The sequence below is a fragment of the Symphodus melops genome, assembly GCF_947650265.1.
Source record: "Symphodus melops genome assembly, chromosome: 22".
NCBI classification, from domain to species: domain Eukaryota; kingdom Metazoa; phylum Chordata; class Actinopteri; order Labriformes; family Labridae; genus Symphodus; species Symphodus melops.
The window spans coordinates 6,739,377-6,756,278 of NC_136712.1; the positions used below are offsets into that span (position 1 = coordinate 6,739,377).

The following is a 16,902-nucleotide window of genomic DNA, read 5'->3' on the forward strand; positions in this document are numbered from 1 at the left end:
GGGAGGGAAAGCGACTTTTTTGCGAGTGTTATTGCGCTAGTCATATGTTTGAGTTGAAAAAGTCCATGCTTGAGTGAAACTCTGAAAAGACGCCAAAGAAGTAAATGTTTTTTAGTATTCATTGCATTCATTGATTCCTTTTTTCAGTGGAGAGTCTGTGTTTATCTGACTGTGAGGACGTCAGATACAATCACACAGCACGCCCCGTTACGCAGCCCAGTCAGAGCTGTCCACACCACGGCGCAGGCAGCAACACTGTTCATTGAAATATGCTGTAAAGACTTTTGTTTTACTTACGGAAAGTTTTGTATTCACTTTTTTTTGGTTGCTTGTCTGTGCGCAAGTTTACCAGGATAACACATTTGGACACTTCACGCCATGGGAGGAAGAAGCAGAGGCGCAGCTGGAGCTGACGAGCACTCACATGTCAGTCCAGTTGTCAAATATCTGCTGTTCCTCTTTAATTTCATTTTTTGGGTGAGTATTTTTTTGCGATTTTATGCTAAAAGATAAACTTTTTTTCTTAGTAATGATCTCTGGTTGGTTAAATAAAAAACAATAAAGATAAAGTAAAAGTTTTAGGCTGTTTCTAAAGTAGTTTTCAGATCAGTTTTTAGTGTGTCCTTTCTATTTTACCTAAAAGATGAGATGTAGATTTTGTTTGTGAAGGTCTGGGCACCCTCTGCTTAGTTTGAGTTAGTTAATCATTAACTTCAGTGTTTTACAAACATTTAAACAGTGTCCAGGAAAATAATGAAGGAAAGATAACAAAACGCACACACATACTCAAACACCAGCTGTTTACTGTTCAGCCATTGGACAAGTTCTCTTTTTACTTGGCAAACATGGAATGGTTGATCTGAAAGAATTAAGAGCTCAGAAACAACAATGCTCAAACAGTCAAAAAACATAATGTGATATATTTTCAGACGAGTTTTAGAAGCAGTGAGGTTTAATTAATTATTTCCTGCAGACTTGTTTCCCACCATAATAAGTTAATATTTCCACGACTTTTGACCGTAAAGAATGCAGTTGAAACCTTTCAGCAAGGCTCAGTAGTGTATTAAACCAAAGTTCATGTCAGTGGGTTGGAGGGTCCGGGGCTTGAAACATAAGCAGATTTCTCACTTAGGAAATGTTAAAGCAGATCGGTTGCTGCAGATTAGACTTGATAGGATTTGGTCGAGTGTAAGGAGACTTTGTTGTTCCTGGCCAAGAAACTTTATCAGAAACAGATAACTGAACGAGTCTGTGAACATGACTTTTTGCATGTGTAGTAACAGGATCAGGCCGTGCAAAAACTTGAAGCTCTTCAACATGGAATGTGTTGTTGTCATTTCTGTTGCCTCTGGCTACATGAGCCAGTATAAGACACACCAGAGATTACAGCAAAATGCATGCCTTCTTTCTAGTGTAGGACGTCTATAATCTTAGGAAATTGTATACAATATTAGGAGCAAAAAGGCAGTTGTTTGCTTCAGGTGTCGTGCCTGCTGTATTCACTGTGTAACTAAACCTTGAACAAAAGAGGGCAAACAAATCCAGCTTTGCCCTCCCACCCTCAGAAGGTGCATGAAACGGATCCATTTCATTCAGGATGGAAAGAGCGTTTCAGAGTGCACTCTTTTATTCCATTGAGGCCGAGAGGGGAGCTCTGAGTGAAAGAGTCCTCATTCTTCTTTCTTTCTCTCTTTCTTTCTTTTTTTAGGGAAAGGTACAGATTGCTGCCTGGTCCATTAAAATGGAGACAGAGTGGGAGGAAGAATCTCTTTATCTACATTTTAAATTAAAACGCTGTGGTCCTCTTGTTTAGCACTGATAGCACCTTGATTATTGAGACTTAAGAACATGGACAATGAGGATTCATATGTAATTAGCTTACATGCGCTCTTATCTGTGACTCATATTTAACTGGTTTTGGGGGATGGTGCCACTCCCTACACAAGTATGAACATAGAAAGTGTTCTTCTCCTGCTGTGTTGTGGGATTTCCTCCATTATAACGCCATATTTATTATGTTATGAAATGCAGAGTTAAAAAAATGTTTCAAATCTTTTTTTCTATATTTCCTCTTTTAGATAATCGCCCTGGTTATGGTGTCGATTGGTGTGTACGCCCGCATGATGAAACATGCAGGTAATTGTATTTCATTTGATAAGGCATACAGTCTTTTTTAATGTGGACAGGGAGACGACAGGAAGATAAGAAAAGACAAATTCGGAGAACAAGTGAAAACGTGCACAATTAAATAAAAAAAATAACTTTGCTCTCTTTACAGTTGATAAACTCCTCCTCTCTTCTTCCTCTCTCCCTCAGAGGCGGCTCTGGCATGTCTCTCCATTGACCCTGCCATGATGCTGATGGTTATTGGGGTCCTCATGTTTATCCTCACCTTCTGTGGCTGTGTGGGCTCCTTGCGAGAAAACATCTGCCTCCTTCAAACAGTGAGCCAGAGGATTTCCAACCTCCTCCCTTTAATAAACTCTCTATTGATTATTTTGTTGAGAACTTTGGTTTATAGAGTTAAATCCAGGTGTAGCATGACTTGTTGTGTAGGTATTGGTGTGAAATCTGAAGTTGAAAAAAAAAAAAAGGTTTTTAAGCTCTGTAGTTGATGACCATGATCTTTCTAACTCAAGACCTTGCTTTGAGGTTATTTTTCTGTCTGCATTTTTCGTTCGAGTTAAGTAACACCTGATCCTGGCATTGAGACACCATTTCATGGAATGTTTCATCGTAGCCACAAACAGATGCTTTTTTACTTTCTTTTCCCTACTTCAGTTCTGTATCTGCCTGACTGTGATCTTCCTGCTCCAGCTGGTTGCTGGGATCCTGGGCTTCATCTTCTCTGATAAGGTAATTCAAGGAGAGCAGGGTTTTTTTTTCTTTTGCCATAATTATTTAAGAACAAAAAATACTTGACAGAACTGTTAATAGCTTCAAGTTCCCTGTGAAAGTTCAAGTAAAAAATAATAACAAATAGATGCTCCTATGAGGTAGGAACGTGTTTATGGACTTTCTTTAGTTTTACGTTTCTAATTGTGAAGAGTGTAAAACACTGCCCTCTCCTGGGCTTTGTCTGTAACTGCTGCAAAATGTTCAACTCTTCTTTAGTACTCTTCTTGACTAGTATTTTAAGATCTTCAATAATTCCCTGATGACTTTTACTTTTTTAATACAAATGATAATGTTTTTTTTTTTTTGTATATTCTCTTGAATGTGCCTTTTTACACCGTACCAAGGCTCGGACTAGAGTGACTGAGATTATCAATAAGGCCATCGTCCACTACAGAGATGACATTGATTTGCAAAACCTCATTGACTTTGGCCAGAAAGAGGTAAGAGTGTCATCCAAATATAGATAACATATACTGTCACTTGTGAAAATATCATGTAATAATATTTGATTATAAAATAGACAGCCATTGTGTTTGTATGTTTCCACAGTTTGGCTGCTGTGGAGCTGTGACTTTTACTGACTGGTCTCAGAACATGTATTTCAACTGCAGTGAACACAACCCGAGTCAAGAAAGCTGCTCTGTCCCCTTCTCCTGCTGTTTCATATCCAAAGACATGGTTGTAGTCTATAAAGCTACTCGTACTTTTTTGTGTTGTTCTTAGTTTTTTACCTTTCAGTATTTATTTATGAAAATCTCCTTCTGTGCTCAAGCAGTTGGTGGTAAACACCATGTGTGGAAAGGGCATGCAGGAATTGGAGTTCATAAAAGCTGGAGAGTACATCCACACGAACGGCTGCATCGACAAACTGGTGAACTGGATTCACAGTAACCTGTTCATACTGGGAGGCATTGCACTGGGACTTGCAATACCACAGGTAGGATATATGTTGCATGACATATACTCTAACCAACCACACGATGCAAAGTGTAGACTTTAACCAGCATATCCAACAGATCAGTTCTCAGGTTGTGTTTCCTCTCCTGCAGCTGGTCGGCATCCTCTTGTCCCAGATATTGATCAACCAGATCAAAGACCAGATCGAGCTCCAGAATTACCAACTCACACACAGTTCAGACCCGTGGAGCTGACCCAAACCAGATCAGACCAGATTCTGGCCAAACAGTGGTTACCATCAGGTTTGAAAGGAGAACCTTGGTTCTCCGACAGAACATCCGTCTCCCCTGCCTGGAGTGAACATTGAGTCATTGCCTTGGATCTTAAGACACAAGACTTGTATTCAATGCCTCCGAACCTTTTTTGAGTCTTCAAATAATTAGCATAGAGGTGGACGTTGAGACACATAAAGGAAACTGATGGAGAAATAAAGCTATGTCGCCACCTCTGGGACATGGATGTTGCTGAAATATCAATAAAACATTTTTGTTTTGGTGGTGGTGACTGATAGATTTTTCTGCAGTAAGTGTAATGTTGAACAAGACAATCATTCCATTCATGTGAAAGACACCTAATTGAAGCTGAATTTAATGGATCAATGCATTTTGATATCAGCTGTATCAAAGAAGCTTCAAATGTTACTGAAAAGAGGATTTATATTCATGAACATGATGATTTTTTTTTAGAATTAAGGAATGTCCAGAAGTGTTACTTATGGCTGCAGGAAGCAGGGAAAATACATTGGATTTGAGTAAATTGATTTGTTTCATCAGCAATTTACAAAAACAAAATGATTATTTTCTTTTCAATTTATTTTTTAAAACTTCTTTTAAAAGGACAGGTCATCCTCCTTAATGCATTTTTAAAGATAAGCATGAGATATTCACATTTGTCAAGGTGTATTAGATAGATAGATAGATAGATAGATAGATAGATAGATAGATAGATAGATAGATAGATACTTTATTGATCCCGAGGGAAATTCAAGTTTCCTCTGTATTTTTATATTTTCACATATTGATCTGAATGCCAAAACTGAAATAAACCTTTTTTTTTTACAACATAGTTTAAAGGTGTTTTTTTTATGTAACTATGAGCTGCAATGAAAATGTTTGCACCAATGCTCATACTCTCCATAAGGCCATGTTGGGCTGCTTCACTGTCCTGCCATGACCTCACACAGCCCATGGTGTCATTCCCTCTGCCTTATGTTGTAAACAGCCTTTGGCCTGCATGGCTGGAGAGCTGCTGGGTTATCTGGGGTGAATCTCTGTATTATGCAGTTATAAACTCATATTCCTCACATGCGCTTGATCCTGTTTGCATCATTTAAATCATCCCTTGTCTCCTCCACTTTGGTTTTCATTTGTCGTAATTTTCGACTAAATGGGAAAGGAGCTGAAATTCCTGGTTAACCTCAAAAGAAAACAGTGTGTTGGCCAGAGGGTTTGGCCTGTTTTTTTTGTTTTGTTTTTTTGTCACAAGGTGGGCCAATATTGTGACCAAAAAGTGAACTGACAGTGGTTCTAAGTAAGAAAAAACAAGATTTAGAAGAGCTTTTCCATGGTTATGAATGCGTTCTACCTGTGATCTTCAGCTTGAAATCTCAGTACTGATTCTACATCTAGCATATTTTAACTCAATGCAAAATGTTTTTAAGCTTTTGATTTCGTTAGAAACATCTCCATTCTTCAACACATCAGGTATCTGCAGCATAAACCAGCACAACCTCTCCTCTCCACCCAGTTTCTCCTCCCGGCAAATAAAGTCCTGGCTTATGAGACATTCACTGCCTGAAACCTGATGCCTGAAGTCTTCGGGAGATTCAATCTTGCATGTTGAACAGCCTTTGACGCAAATCCACAATCCAAACATGGCATTTCTGTGTTAGTTTGAAGCTGCAGTAACAGAAACCTTACTGGGATTTTCCCTTGCAAGCATGTGACATATAACTACTGTCACCTCGAGAAGGAAAGGAGAAAGATCTTGTTTAGCCAAGGTGTGACATGTTTCATGTGGGAGAAGCATCTTGAGTTTAATGTAAAAGTGACATTTAGCAGTAGCTTCTGGCTGCGTGTGCGCGTGTGTGTTGGACCAAGCTCTGTTGCTCTGTGTGTGGTCTCGGGTTTTTTTTTTGTGCCTCTGACTCACTCAGGCGGCCATGTTGCCTCGGATTGGCTAAGGAGGCCCAGACAGACTCACACACAGAGGAGGGAGCTGAGTTAACCCAGATTTACTCACAGAACTCAAAAGGAAACAAAGCATTTGCAGCCATGTGAATACCACAAGTGCACTGTCCAATTAATGCGATGACAACAGTACAACTGTGGACAGTTGACCAGTTAGAGGTTTGGTTTTTAATGGTAAGCTGGCAAATTCAGGTACTTGAAAATAAACTTGACTTAATCAAAATAAAAAGAGCTCAGATTTGCTCTTCATGTATTTTATTTTAAGCAGGTTTAAAATGTTCCTGCAGCCTCCTTAACCAGGGGAAGAGAGGTCCATTATGTATTTCCCAAAGGACTAGATTCCAGATTTGAGTTATTAACTGTCCCCTCCCTCCCACACGTACAACTACATGCACTAACAACCCAGCTATTCTAAACTATACATTCATCTCTATGTTATTCAAAATATATATTAACTAATAATGGCAAGGCATAATGCCTCCCACCTTCAGGCAAAGAGCCTCATCATACTGAAAACAGAATCATAAAACTCTCTCCATCTATTTGAACAAATCAGACAATGAGCTGATAGTTTTTGCCTGTTCTTTTAAGACATTGTATTATATGAACTATCACGTTTGCATACACGTAATGTTAATATATCATATGTATTTATGTGTGTCAAACATAATGAAATGCTTTTCTATACCTATATTATGTAAAAACATTTGCTGGGGTGACATTGTTCTGTTTTTGTTTAACTCAAAGGATTTTGTTTTTTTGTAACAATTTCTCCTCTTTAATGTGTAATTATTGTTTGTTTTTTTAATTGTTTGAATATTTCTAACTACTGAAGAGCTCGTAGGCAACGTTACTCCAAAATGATGAAAAGCACATAACATAGGGGCAAAACACCATTTGAGTTGAGTTTGGACACTATCTAAGGACACTTACATTTGGATTCATTTGAATCATTAACCACTATACTGTAGCCACTATATTTCTGGTAGATCCAGAATCTCTAAAACGTTTTGAGGATCACCTGCAGGGATGAGAACATGCCAGCTTCCCTGTAGAAGCTGTGCAGGTGTGTGATTCACCACACATCTGACCGTGTGTGAGTGTCATCATGTGGTCTGTGTTGTTTTGGGAGTCCTTGAGATGAGAAACTTTTTTGGGGGAGAAAGCCTGCCATAAGGCACATTCTTCCACTTGAAGAGAGGGGGGATGGGAGGGGAAGTTTTGTTGCTCAGGCTCTCCCCCACCATGTGCATACCAGAGCCACACACACACACACACACACACACTCACAAAAAGACAGTGAGATTGAGCTGCAGAACACAACACAGCCTCGGGATCATCTCATCCGACAACTCAGGGAGAAAAATCAATCCTTGACAGAAGTTTGGGATAGTCTATCATTTTATTGTTCTGTCAGAGTAAAAGGGGGACTGTGGAAAAAAAGGGGGTGGTGCGTCTGAGAGAGATATCCTATTACAGAGATCCAGACTTTTTCATGGCAAGTTTTTTTGGAGGTGGGGGAGGGCGAATTTACAACTTTCTCGGCCTCGCTCCTTTTTTTACCCAGCGCAAATACCTCAAAACAACCTTTTTTTTAAATCTGATTTTAAGTTTATCATCGCATTTTTCATGTCTTTTTGGAGCTGTATGAATCTGGATAATGAAGGAATTCTGGGGAGTCTCGCAAGGATCGGACGAGAAGTGCAAAGTGAAAAAGTTTGGGAGGACTGCGAGCAAACTTTGAGGCTGTTTCCCCTCAGCATGCAGAGTTTGGAAACCTTCAAATCGAATGAAGAAAACGTAATCGACAATTCACCGTGGACACGGCATAACTGAAGCGCTCGGATCCAACGTATTTTCGTCTGTGCACAAATACTATCTCTCCCAAGATGTCTTCCCAGGCTCTCAGGAGCCCCATTGTTGGATTTTACGGGATGCTTTCCCTCTGGGCTGCCTGGATCTCTGGCTCCGGGGCAGTTTTGTCTCCAAATGGGACCATCTTCGAGGATCACTGCAAGAAAACGACAACCTGTGAAGCTCTAAAATACAACACATGTCTGGGATCGCCTTTACCATACACGCATACATCTCTGATCCTGGCGGAGGACTCCAGCACCCAAGAAGAGGCTTTTGAGAAGTTGACCATGTGGTCTGGTAAGTCTTAATGGATCCAAATAAAGACTTAAATAAAGATTGGTTGTATTGATTGTATATGTAGAAAGAAATGATAAAACTACAGAGCTTTTGGAAGAGTGATGAGATTTGATAGTCTACACAAGAGAACAGCATCTATTTATCCTACTGGACCGAAAATGGCAAAAGCTTCACTGGAAATGTAAGACTTCCAGTACAGTATTTAATGATAGATCAGCCTAATTCACAATATGATAGGTAATGAAGTGTCAATGAAACTACAATTAGGTTTCAGCTCTTTGTTTTTTTAATGTCTGCAACAATTATGTTTTATAAAATGTGAACTTGACATTGACAGGATTTAAACATAAATAAGTAAGCATCACTTCCCAATAAATCAATGCCTGTCCATGGGACCGTTTTGCAGTTGTGTTAATACTCAAGAAAAAATTGATTTTTCTGTATCTATAAAATATAATTAATAAGTTGTGGGGTCAAATTGACACACACACACACACACACACACACACACACACACACACACACACACACACACAAATCCAACTTATTTTATTTCAATGACTTTATAGTGGGCTAAGTGAGTGTTTGTTGTGTTGTCTGAATGTGATAATAATGTAAATTGGTCATACAATGGGTTGTGAGGGGCAGGGGTTAGACAGAGAAAGAGAGGCCCCTGGCTGGAAATGAAGGGTTAAGAGCCATTAAAGACAACAAAAGGAATCACCCATAGGTGTTAGACACGAGACAAAAGGACAATCTCAGGTAGAAAAGCTTCTTAGGTATTCTGTTCGGAGACTTATCACATTGATCAGAGGTCACTAATGATCTGTCAGATGGAAATCACTGCCTAGTGCTAAGGAGTCTTGGTTTGAGGCTTGACTTGCATTTGTTTATTCTCCTGTTTTACTGACACAAAATGGTTGACAGAACTGTGTTAAAAACATACTGAACCTGTCTGTAAAATAAGGTGTTGTTCACATCACACACCCAACGTGATTGTTTTTGGGTGGTTTAAAGAAATCTGTTTCTTCTCTTAGGTTTGCGTAACGCTCCTCGCTGTTGGTCGGTCATCCAGCCGTTACTCTGTGCCGTCTATATGCCCAAATGTGAGAACGGCCGCGTGGAGCTCCCCAGTCAGAGTCTGTGTTCGGCTACACGGCGTCCCTGCAGCATCGTGGACCGGGAGAGAGGCTGGCCCGGTTTCCTCAAATGTGACCATTTCCCTAATGGCTGCTCGGTATGCTCTGCTGTTATGTAATAAGCTGTGACAATACTGCATGATATCCAGACTAGGTTCCATTGAGTGTCCTCTTTTTTCTTTGTGCAGAATGAGGTACAGAAGCTGAAGTTCAACACGTCTGGACAGTGTGAGGCTCCTCTGGTGAAAACAGACATTCAGTCGAGCTGGTACAAAGACGTGGAGGGCTGCGGCATCCAGTGTGACAACCCTCTGTTCACAGAGGAGGAACACAACGACATGCACGCCTACATCGCTTACTTTGGCACCATCACTCTCCTCTGCACCTTCTTCACACTGGTGAGAAATAAACTACAGAACCCAGTATTCTGTGTTTTTTGCCTTATTGTTTGGAATTTTTAAACTGAAGGTCAAACGTGTTATGTACAAAAAGCTAACTTTGGAACCCTCCTCTGACATTTTTAAACGCTTTCACTTTCAGGCTACATTTCTTGCCGACTGGAAGAACTCCAACCGTTACCCTGCTGTCATCCTCTTCTACATCAATGCCTGCTTCTTTGTGGGCAGTATCGGCTGGCTGGCCCAGTTCCTGGATGGAGCACGGGAAGAGATTGTGTGCAAGAGCGACAACACCATGAGACTTGGGGAGCCCTCGTAAGTACAGGAGTTCAAATGATGGGTTGTGCGATTAGATCATTACATATCTGGATTTGATTTGATCCGTCTTCCCTTTTTCAGTAATCGTACTTTGCAACCCTCTGTCTCAAATCCACTAGACATGCTACAATCATAATCCTCTCTCTCCTCTGTCCACAAAATATATATTTGTGTAAACAAATAAAAACTGAACTTGGGGTCGCCGGTGGCGCAGCGGCAGTGCGCGCGACCCCACGTATTGAGGCTCAGTCCTCGCGCGCGGGCGGCCCGGGTTCGCGTCCGGCCTGTGGCCCATTTCCCGCATGTCTCTCCCCACTCTCTCCCTCCTTTCCGACTCTATCCACTTTCCTCCCTCTATCATTAAAGGCAAAAAGGCCCAAAACAAATCTTAAAAAAAAAAAAAAAACTGAACTTCATTGGAGATTTGAGTAAATTTCACGTTGCATTTGTCTCTGCAGGTCTTCCGAGACACTCTCGTGCGTCACCATCTTCATCATCGTGTATTACTCCCTGATGTCCGGTGTGATCTGGTTTGTCATGCTGACCTACGCCTGGCACACGTCATTCAAAGCACTTGGCACCACTCACCAGCCGCTGTCCGGCAGAACCTCCTACTTCCACATGGTCACCTGGTCCATTCCTTTCGTCCTCACTGTGGCCATCCTCGCTATTGCTGAGGTTTGACATACAGATATAGAATATGAACTATTTTCAGTGTGATGACTCAATCCTCTGTCTAATGTATTTTGACTCTGTCTTGTTTGGCTACAGGTGGATGGAGACTCAGTGAGTGGGATCTGTTTTGTGGGCTACAAAAACTACAGATACCGTGCGGGCTTTGTGCTGGCTCCTATTGGAGTGGTACTCGTTGTTGGTGGCTACTTCCTCATTCGAGGTGAGGAACCTACAAATCAGAGACAAGTTTAAAGTAGCTCTGTGTTTGCTTGTTTTTTTTTTTAATTGAAGTCAAGTAGTCCAGACTTTTTCAGTTTAGTGTTGTAGATGTTTTACCAACAAGAACTCATTGAGTATGTTTCTCTTTTTAGGTGTCATGACTTTGTTTTCCATTAAGAGTAACCACCCAGGACTGCTAAGTGAGAAAGCAGCCAGCAAGATCAATGAGACCATGCTGAGGCTCGGTATGTTCTTTACTCTTTTTCTCTTGTACATCTAAAGGCGAGAATAAGAGAGATACAAACTAAGTGTTAGGTGGAGAAATCAAAGATGGAAAGAGCATATCTTTTGACCCTCTTAAAACAAAATATCAGCATTTTTACTGTTCATCATTTTGAGCTTTAACAAAATCAGCAACGACATAAAGATAGTTATTTAACCATGTTGTTTTTTAATTCCAAAAACACTCGTATAGACCTTGGTATGAAATCTATCACGAGTACTGTAAGGTGTCTGATGTCAAACATCTGATTTGTTCTTTTTCTCTTTGTCAGGTATATTTGGATTTCTTGCTTTTGGCTTTGTACTTATCACTTTTGGCTGCCATTTCTACGATTTCTTTAACCAGGCCGAATGGGAGAGGAGCTTCAGAGAATATGTGCTGTAAGTTTTCTAAAGTTTCATTAAAAACAAAATCCTGAAGTTTTTACAGTCTTCTTCATCATCTCTACATAGCAGCAATGGTTTACACCTGCCTGTCCCAGAACTACTTTATAGCTAAACCATCCATACAGAAATCCACAAATTGATGCTGCTGAGGTTCCAAGCCACTGCTCAACCTCTCAGCGTCCAGCGGTGAATGCTGCCCTATTTCCCCACAGTGTTGACACTGGCTGGGCTGGAATTAATTTAGCCTCAAAAATGTAAACTGCTCTTTCCTGCCCTCATATGTAAAAGACTCTCCTATGTACCAGATCCAGCATTTGAATAAAGCTAAGTGATGTATTCAGAATGTGTGGGAGGAACTTGGTAGAGATATTAGGCCGATCATTTCTGGGACTTTTGTCAACAGGTGTGAAGCCAACGTTACAATCGCCTCCCAGACCAACAAACCGATCCCAGAGTGCACCATAAAGAACCGTCCCAGCCTGATGGTGGAGAAAATCAACCTTTTCTCCATGTTTGGGACAGGAATCGCTATGAGCACCTGGGTCTGGACCAAGGCCACCATCCTCATCTGGAAGCGGACCTGGTGCAGGTTAGAACACATTGAGTGAACATCAGAAGATGTGTAATGGCTTTAGCTGTACTTTTTTACAAACATGATTGTCTTTTTTAGGCATATTTGCATCATTTAAATACTCCTTTACAATTTCTACATCCATGTATGTTTACTGGTCGTGATCAAATCATGTTCATGTATGGTTTTACAGATTTCATTTCAGTGTCTTTTCTATACATGTTCAAGCCAAGCATAATTCGCTAGTGAACATTTTTTAATTTTTTTTTTATAAATGCCCCCCTGATCCATAAAAACTTTACACAAATGTTGTCCAGTCCTTCTGAACATTCTCAGTGTGTGCTTTATTAGTTTGCAGTTTTAATCCCGGCTTTTGTAACAGTGCTCACATGGGCTCAATATGACTTGGATTTTATTGCATAGGCTGTTCTCCTTCTGTCTAAAAGAAAGAAAAAGGCACAGTATTGGGTCTGGGAATGATCCGTCCGATTTTAAGTGATTTAAAAAGATTGTGTTTTGTGACAGGATAATCGGCCGCAGTGATAATGAACCAAAGAGGATCAAAAAGAGCAAGATGATTGCAAAAGCCTTCGCGATGAGGAAGGAGCTTCACAAGGACCCAGAGAAGGAGCTGTCATTCAGCATGCACACAGTGTCCCATGATGGTCCAGTGGGTGAGTATCTCATGTGTTTATTAAAACTAAATTAGATCATCTCTTCTAAAAAATGTTTAAATGATAATTAAAGCTAAATTGAAGATATGGCAGGAAGAAGGAGGTATACTTCCACCGTGTGGTCAGTAACTGTTACTGCGTCTCATTTTTTGGATGATACTGTATTATGTGATGATCCTGTCCTGTGTTTGTATTATTAAGCAACTTGTTAATCAAAGATGGCTACATATTTCACTCCTTTTGTGAAGGGTTACTTGGGCTGAAATGCAAGAATCTTTCTTTTAAGGACTAAACCTAGTCAGGATACCAATGATAACAGTTTTGTAATTTGTGTGAACTAATGGAGCTTTATGTTCAGAAAATTAAGGTTAAAATGGCTCCATTTGTGCCCATGTAATGAGTCACTCCTTTTTCTTTTTTTTTTTAACCACAACACATTTTTCTTTCAAATTCAGCCTACAGGATTTTCCATTTGCTTTTTGTGGCACACAGTAATGCTTGTAGCTCTGGGGCTTCTGAGGCTGCGCTGCTTCTTTAAGGTGCAGAGAATATTCTTTTTTTTCTTTCTTTCACAGCTGGAATTAATTTTGAGCTGAATGAGCCATCCAATGACATGTCCTCAGCCTGGGCGCAGCATGTGACCAAGATGGTGGCTAGGCGAGGTGCAATCCTGCCGCAAGACATTTCTGTGACTCCTACCGGTACACCAGGTTAGATCTCACACTCCCAATCATTTCTTTTTCCTCTTTTCCCCTCTTTGGCCTTTTTTCTATCAAAAGATTTTTTTTTCAAAAACATTTATTATTGTGTTTTTTACCCCCCAGTGCCCCCTCCAGAGGAGAGGAACCGGCTGTGGATGGTTGAGGCTGAGATTTCCCCAGAGATGATAAAGAGGAAAAAGAAAAAGAAGAAGAGGAGGAAGGATGTGCGTCCAGAGGAGGAGATGGCGGACCACCACACTTATCACCAGCGTGAGTTTGGTCGCAGCTCTGTGCCTCGCCTCCCAAAGCTGCCAAACCACCCGAGTCTGGTGGCAAACCTGAGGCAACAGCAGAAGATGGAGCAGGAAGTACTGCCAGGGTCCTTCCCAGATTTCCAGCCTTCCCACCCCTTGTCTTGTGAGGAAAGGGGTCCCTACCCACAATACCAGGGCAGCTGGAATAGCCATGGCCGGAACCATCGGTCCTCTAACCCTTTAACCTATGACGATCGCCCGGAAGATCTAGGTCTTGGCCCCCGCTGCCCCCCCTCAGCCTCCACTTGGCAGCCTAGTGGATCCTCCCGCTACCCCCGAGAGATGGATCGTACAGATGGGCTTTCAGAGAGGATGGCTCATTTGGCTCGGGTACCGGCAAGTCGAAGGACGGGTTATGGACCCATTCACTCCCGGACCAATCTAATGGAGGCGGAGCTCATGGATGCTGACTCTGACTTCTAAGAGCACATCACCAACATTTTGCTTTGTGGTACACAGACAGTAATCTACAAGAAGTGCTGGAAACTTTCGAACTCTTACTGAAGTGCACCAAATCCTCTACGCTCAGAGGGAAAGATGGAACTAAGCTGGTCCATTTTTTGATTTTGTTTTTTAAAAGAAAAGGGACAAAGCTGAAATATGATGTGAATAAGTTATAGGGAAAATATTTGTATACTATATTTGGTCCCAATCAATTTCAAAGGCAACTCCATGATGACGAGACAAATGAGGCAGCTAAACTTTATATGGCTTGAAACAAAAAATATTTTGACTTTGAATCCCCCCATGCATTCATCCGTTAAGGTATCAAGGAGACAATTGTGAATTGACGCAGCCATCTTGTTTTTGAATAACAGGACATTTGACGATGTTGGTAGTCCACGAAGCTCTTTAGAGTGTGTTATATCTTTAATATTTGACTGACAGTATGATATATACTGTCCAAAACAGTCAAATGTGACCTACACAGAAGAAATGCAGATGGGCCCAAATCACTTGCAAAAATCTCCTTTTGTATAGTATTATTGGTTAAAAAGAGCTTATCTTATGTCTCTCCATTTAAGCCATTGCTTTTGTTGTAGTTAACTCAAGGTACTCACCATTTTCTTCCAGGCTCCTTATTACACTTCATAGAAACTGTAAGCTAAAGGCAGGTGTTTAAGTGTTTATTTGTAGCCTAGCATCACCACACCAATTTTCAAATTCCTTTTGGATGACCAGGGGAAGTTATCAACTGGTACAGACCAAAATAGCCTCTGATGCTACAACAACTCGGTGCGAAAAAAAGACATTTGATAGGAGGTTGAAGTAAGCTAGTGTCAACACCCACTTCATATAACTTCTACTGTTATTAGCAGAACACAGAGAAGTTTGACGTGACATCATTCAGTAGCCAACCCTTACCATTAGCATGTAAAGCGAGTTGCTGTTTAGTTTGATTGATCTACATTGTTCTGATTGAGACACAGTCATCCTAGTTAAATTCGAAAATGACTTGACTTGTGAGTTAGGTCAAATGGAAATTTGACGGACTGAAGGTGACCAGATGAGACAAATAAATAACCCTTGATCTTGATCAGCCAGAACAAACATATTACGGTACACATTTTCAGCTTCGTTTCTGGATCCCAGACAGAGAAACTTGTGCCATAGTAAGACCTAAACCAAACCCCAGAAAAAAGTTATGTGAAAATAGTCAAACACATGTGACATAAGTATATCATTTACATCTGCTATTAAACCAATAGCCCAGTTTAATTCTTTAAAGTCTTTATTATTTTTTTACCAAGTAAAAGACACCGGATTTTTCTAGAGAATAACTTATTACAATACTAAACATCTCTGGTGTATCTAGTCTACTGAAAGCGTACTCTGTTGAATCTGTAACACCCAACAGTGATGTCACTGGTCTGTAAGTACACCTTTAAATGGCTGCAGCAGGGTGAACAGTTTCATTACTGTAGGACTAAAACAACATAACGTCTTCTGTCTTTTAAGTGATTTTTTAATCTTTTGGTATGTCAAAGTTGCTGACATAGAACAAAATATTTTTTGCACTCTGTTGCCTGGTGCAATAAGCCTACAATGTGCTTATTCTTTTCCTTGAGAAGAAGACTGATATTAATGAAATGACCATCTTTCTCAATGAGTTCTCTTTGTACATGTCCACACAAAGTTTCCTATTGTACAGCTATGTCTAAAGTGTTATTTTTTTATAGCAGTATTTCTACTTGTATGTATCTGATGTACATATTTACTCATAGCTCCATACTATGTACTTTACAGTTGAAAATCTTTTGTATGATGTACTTTAGACTGCTGTGGACTTAGTAGTCACAGTTTACTTTATTTTGTTCTGTATTTCTGTGTGTGATCAATAGGATGTTCATAGAATCCTCAGTATGGGTATTATTTGTACAGATTTATATATCAATTGTTTGATCACTCTGCTGATAAAATACAATAAAAAGGGAAGAGTCTACAGTTATAAAAAAGTGTTCACTGTACTAAGTTTGCTGCAGTAGGCAGTGCAGACATATTCTTGGCAATTGAAAGTTAGTTTGTGTCCAGTTATGTTGATGTTTATCATTGAGATTTATTTATGTTTTAGAGAGCAAACTGCTACAAACTCAACAATATAGTAGGTTTAGTAAAATAAAGAAAGACATAGCTGATATCCAACCAGAAGATTATGTTAAATACTTATAAAACATTTGATGAAGATTATGTTGGAAATTATTTTCAAATATCCTGCTTTGAAAAATGATGTGTAAGCTTTTTAATGATATCATTTCGCCTTGTTTGTCTGTCTCTCAACTGTCAAAAACATTTACTATCCCTTTGACTTTGCAGCTGTACTTTTTTACGTCAATAAAAGTAATAACCCCTCACAGTTTTTTGTTTCAGTGCTGTGCTATATTTCTCACATTTGCAGTTGAACCTCTTCTGTATGAAAATTAAAATAAAAATTACATTTGCCAAGCCCGGCACCTCCTCCCTGGACTCCAACGAAATAAAACTACACACTCATGAACCGAGCAATAATATTGAAAACAAGCTTTCTG

General features: G+C 40.1%; 2 protein-coding genes across 2 annotated transcripts; both read left to right on the plus strand.

The window, feature by feature from the left end:
- Nucleotides 1–217: 217 nt before the first annotated feature.
- On the plus strand, nucleotides 218–4,352 carry tspan33a (tetraspanin 33a). The gene is made up of 8 exons (XM_079334749.1): nucleotides 218–477; nucleotides 2,079–2,136; nucleotides 2,317–2,444; nucleotides 2,782–2,856; nucleotides 3,243–3,338; nucleotides 3,448–3,576; nucleotides 3,674–3,835; nucleotides 3,948–4,352. The coding sequence occupies exons 1-8, from the start codon at nucleotides 379–381 to the stop codon at nucleotides 4,047–4,049; spliced, it is 849 nt and encodes a 282-aa protein (XP_079190875.1). The 5' UTR covers nucleotides 218–378; the 3' UTR covers nucleotides 4,050–4,352.
- A 2,993-nt stretch (nucleotides 4,353–7,345) lies between these two features.
- On the plus strand, nucleotides 7,346–16,730 carry smo (smoothened, frizzled class receptor). Its single transcript, XM_079335808.1, has 12 exons — nucleotides 7,346–8,198; nucleotides 9,236–9,435; nucleotides 9,526–9,735; nucleotides 9,878–10,050; nucleotides 10,512–10,731; nucleotides 10,825–10,948; nucleotides 11,100–11,192; nucleotides 11,502–11,610; nucleotides 12,020–12,205; nucleotides 12,713–12,861; nucleotides 13,437–13,571; nucleotides 13,686–16,730. The coding sequence occupies exons 1-12, from the start codon at nucleotides 7,934–7,936 to the stop codon at nucleotides 14,297–14,299; spliced, it is 2,478 nt and encodes an 825-aa protein (XP_079191934.1). The 5' UTR covers nucleotides 7,346–7,933; the 3' UTR covers nucleotides 14,300–16,730.
- The last annotated feature ends 172 nt before the right edge of the window (nucleotides 16,731–16,902 follow it).

Coding starts and splice junctions, on each gene's coding strand:
- smo (XM_079335808.1), top strand. CDS start 7,934: ATGTCTTCCCAGGCTCTCAGGAGCCCCATTGTTGGATTTTACGGGATG. Junction 10,051..10,511: donor ATGAGACTTGGGGAGCCCTC/GTAAGTACAGGA, acceptor TTGTCTCTGCAG/GTCTTCCGAGACACTCTCGT. Junction 11,611..12,019: donor AGCTTCAGAGAATATGTGCT/GTAAGTTTTCTA, acceptor TTTTGTCAACAG/GTGTGAAGCCAACGTTACAA.
- tspan33a (XM_079334749.1), top strand. CDS start 379: ATGGGAGGAAGAAGCAGAGGCGCAGCTGGAGCTGACGAGCACTCACAT. Junction 478..2,078: donor TCTTTAATTTCATTTTTTGG/GTGAGTATTTTT, acceptor TTCCTCTTTTAG/ATAATCGCCCTGGTTATGGT. Junction 2,857..3,242: donor GCTTCATCTTCTCTGATAAG/GTAATTCAAGGA, acceptor CACCGTACCAAG/GCTCGGACTAGAGTGACTGA.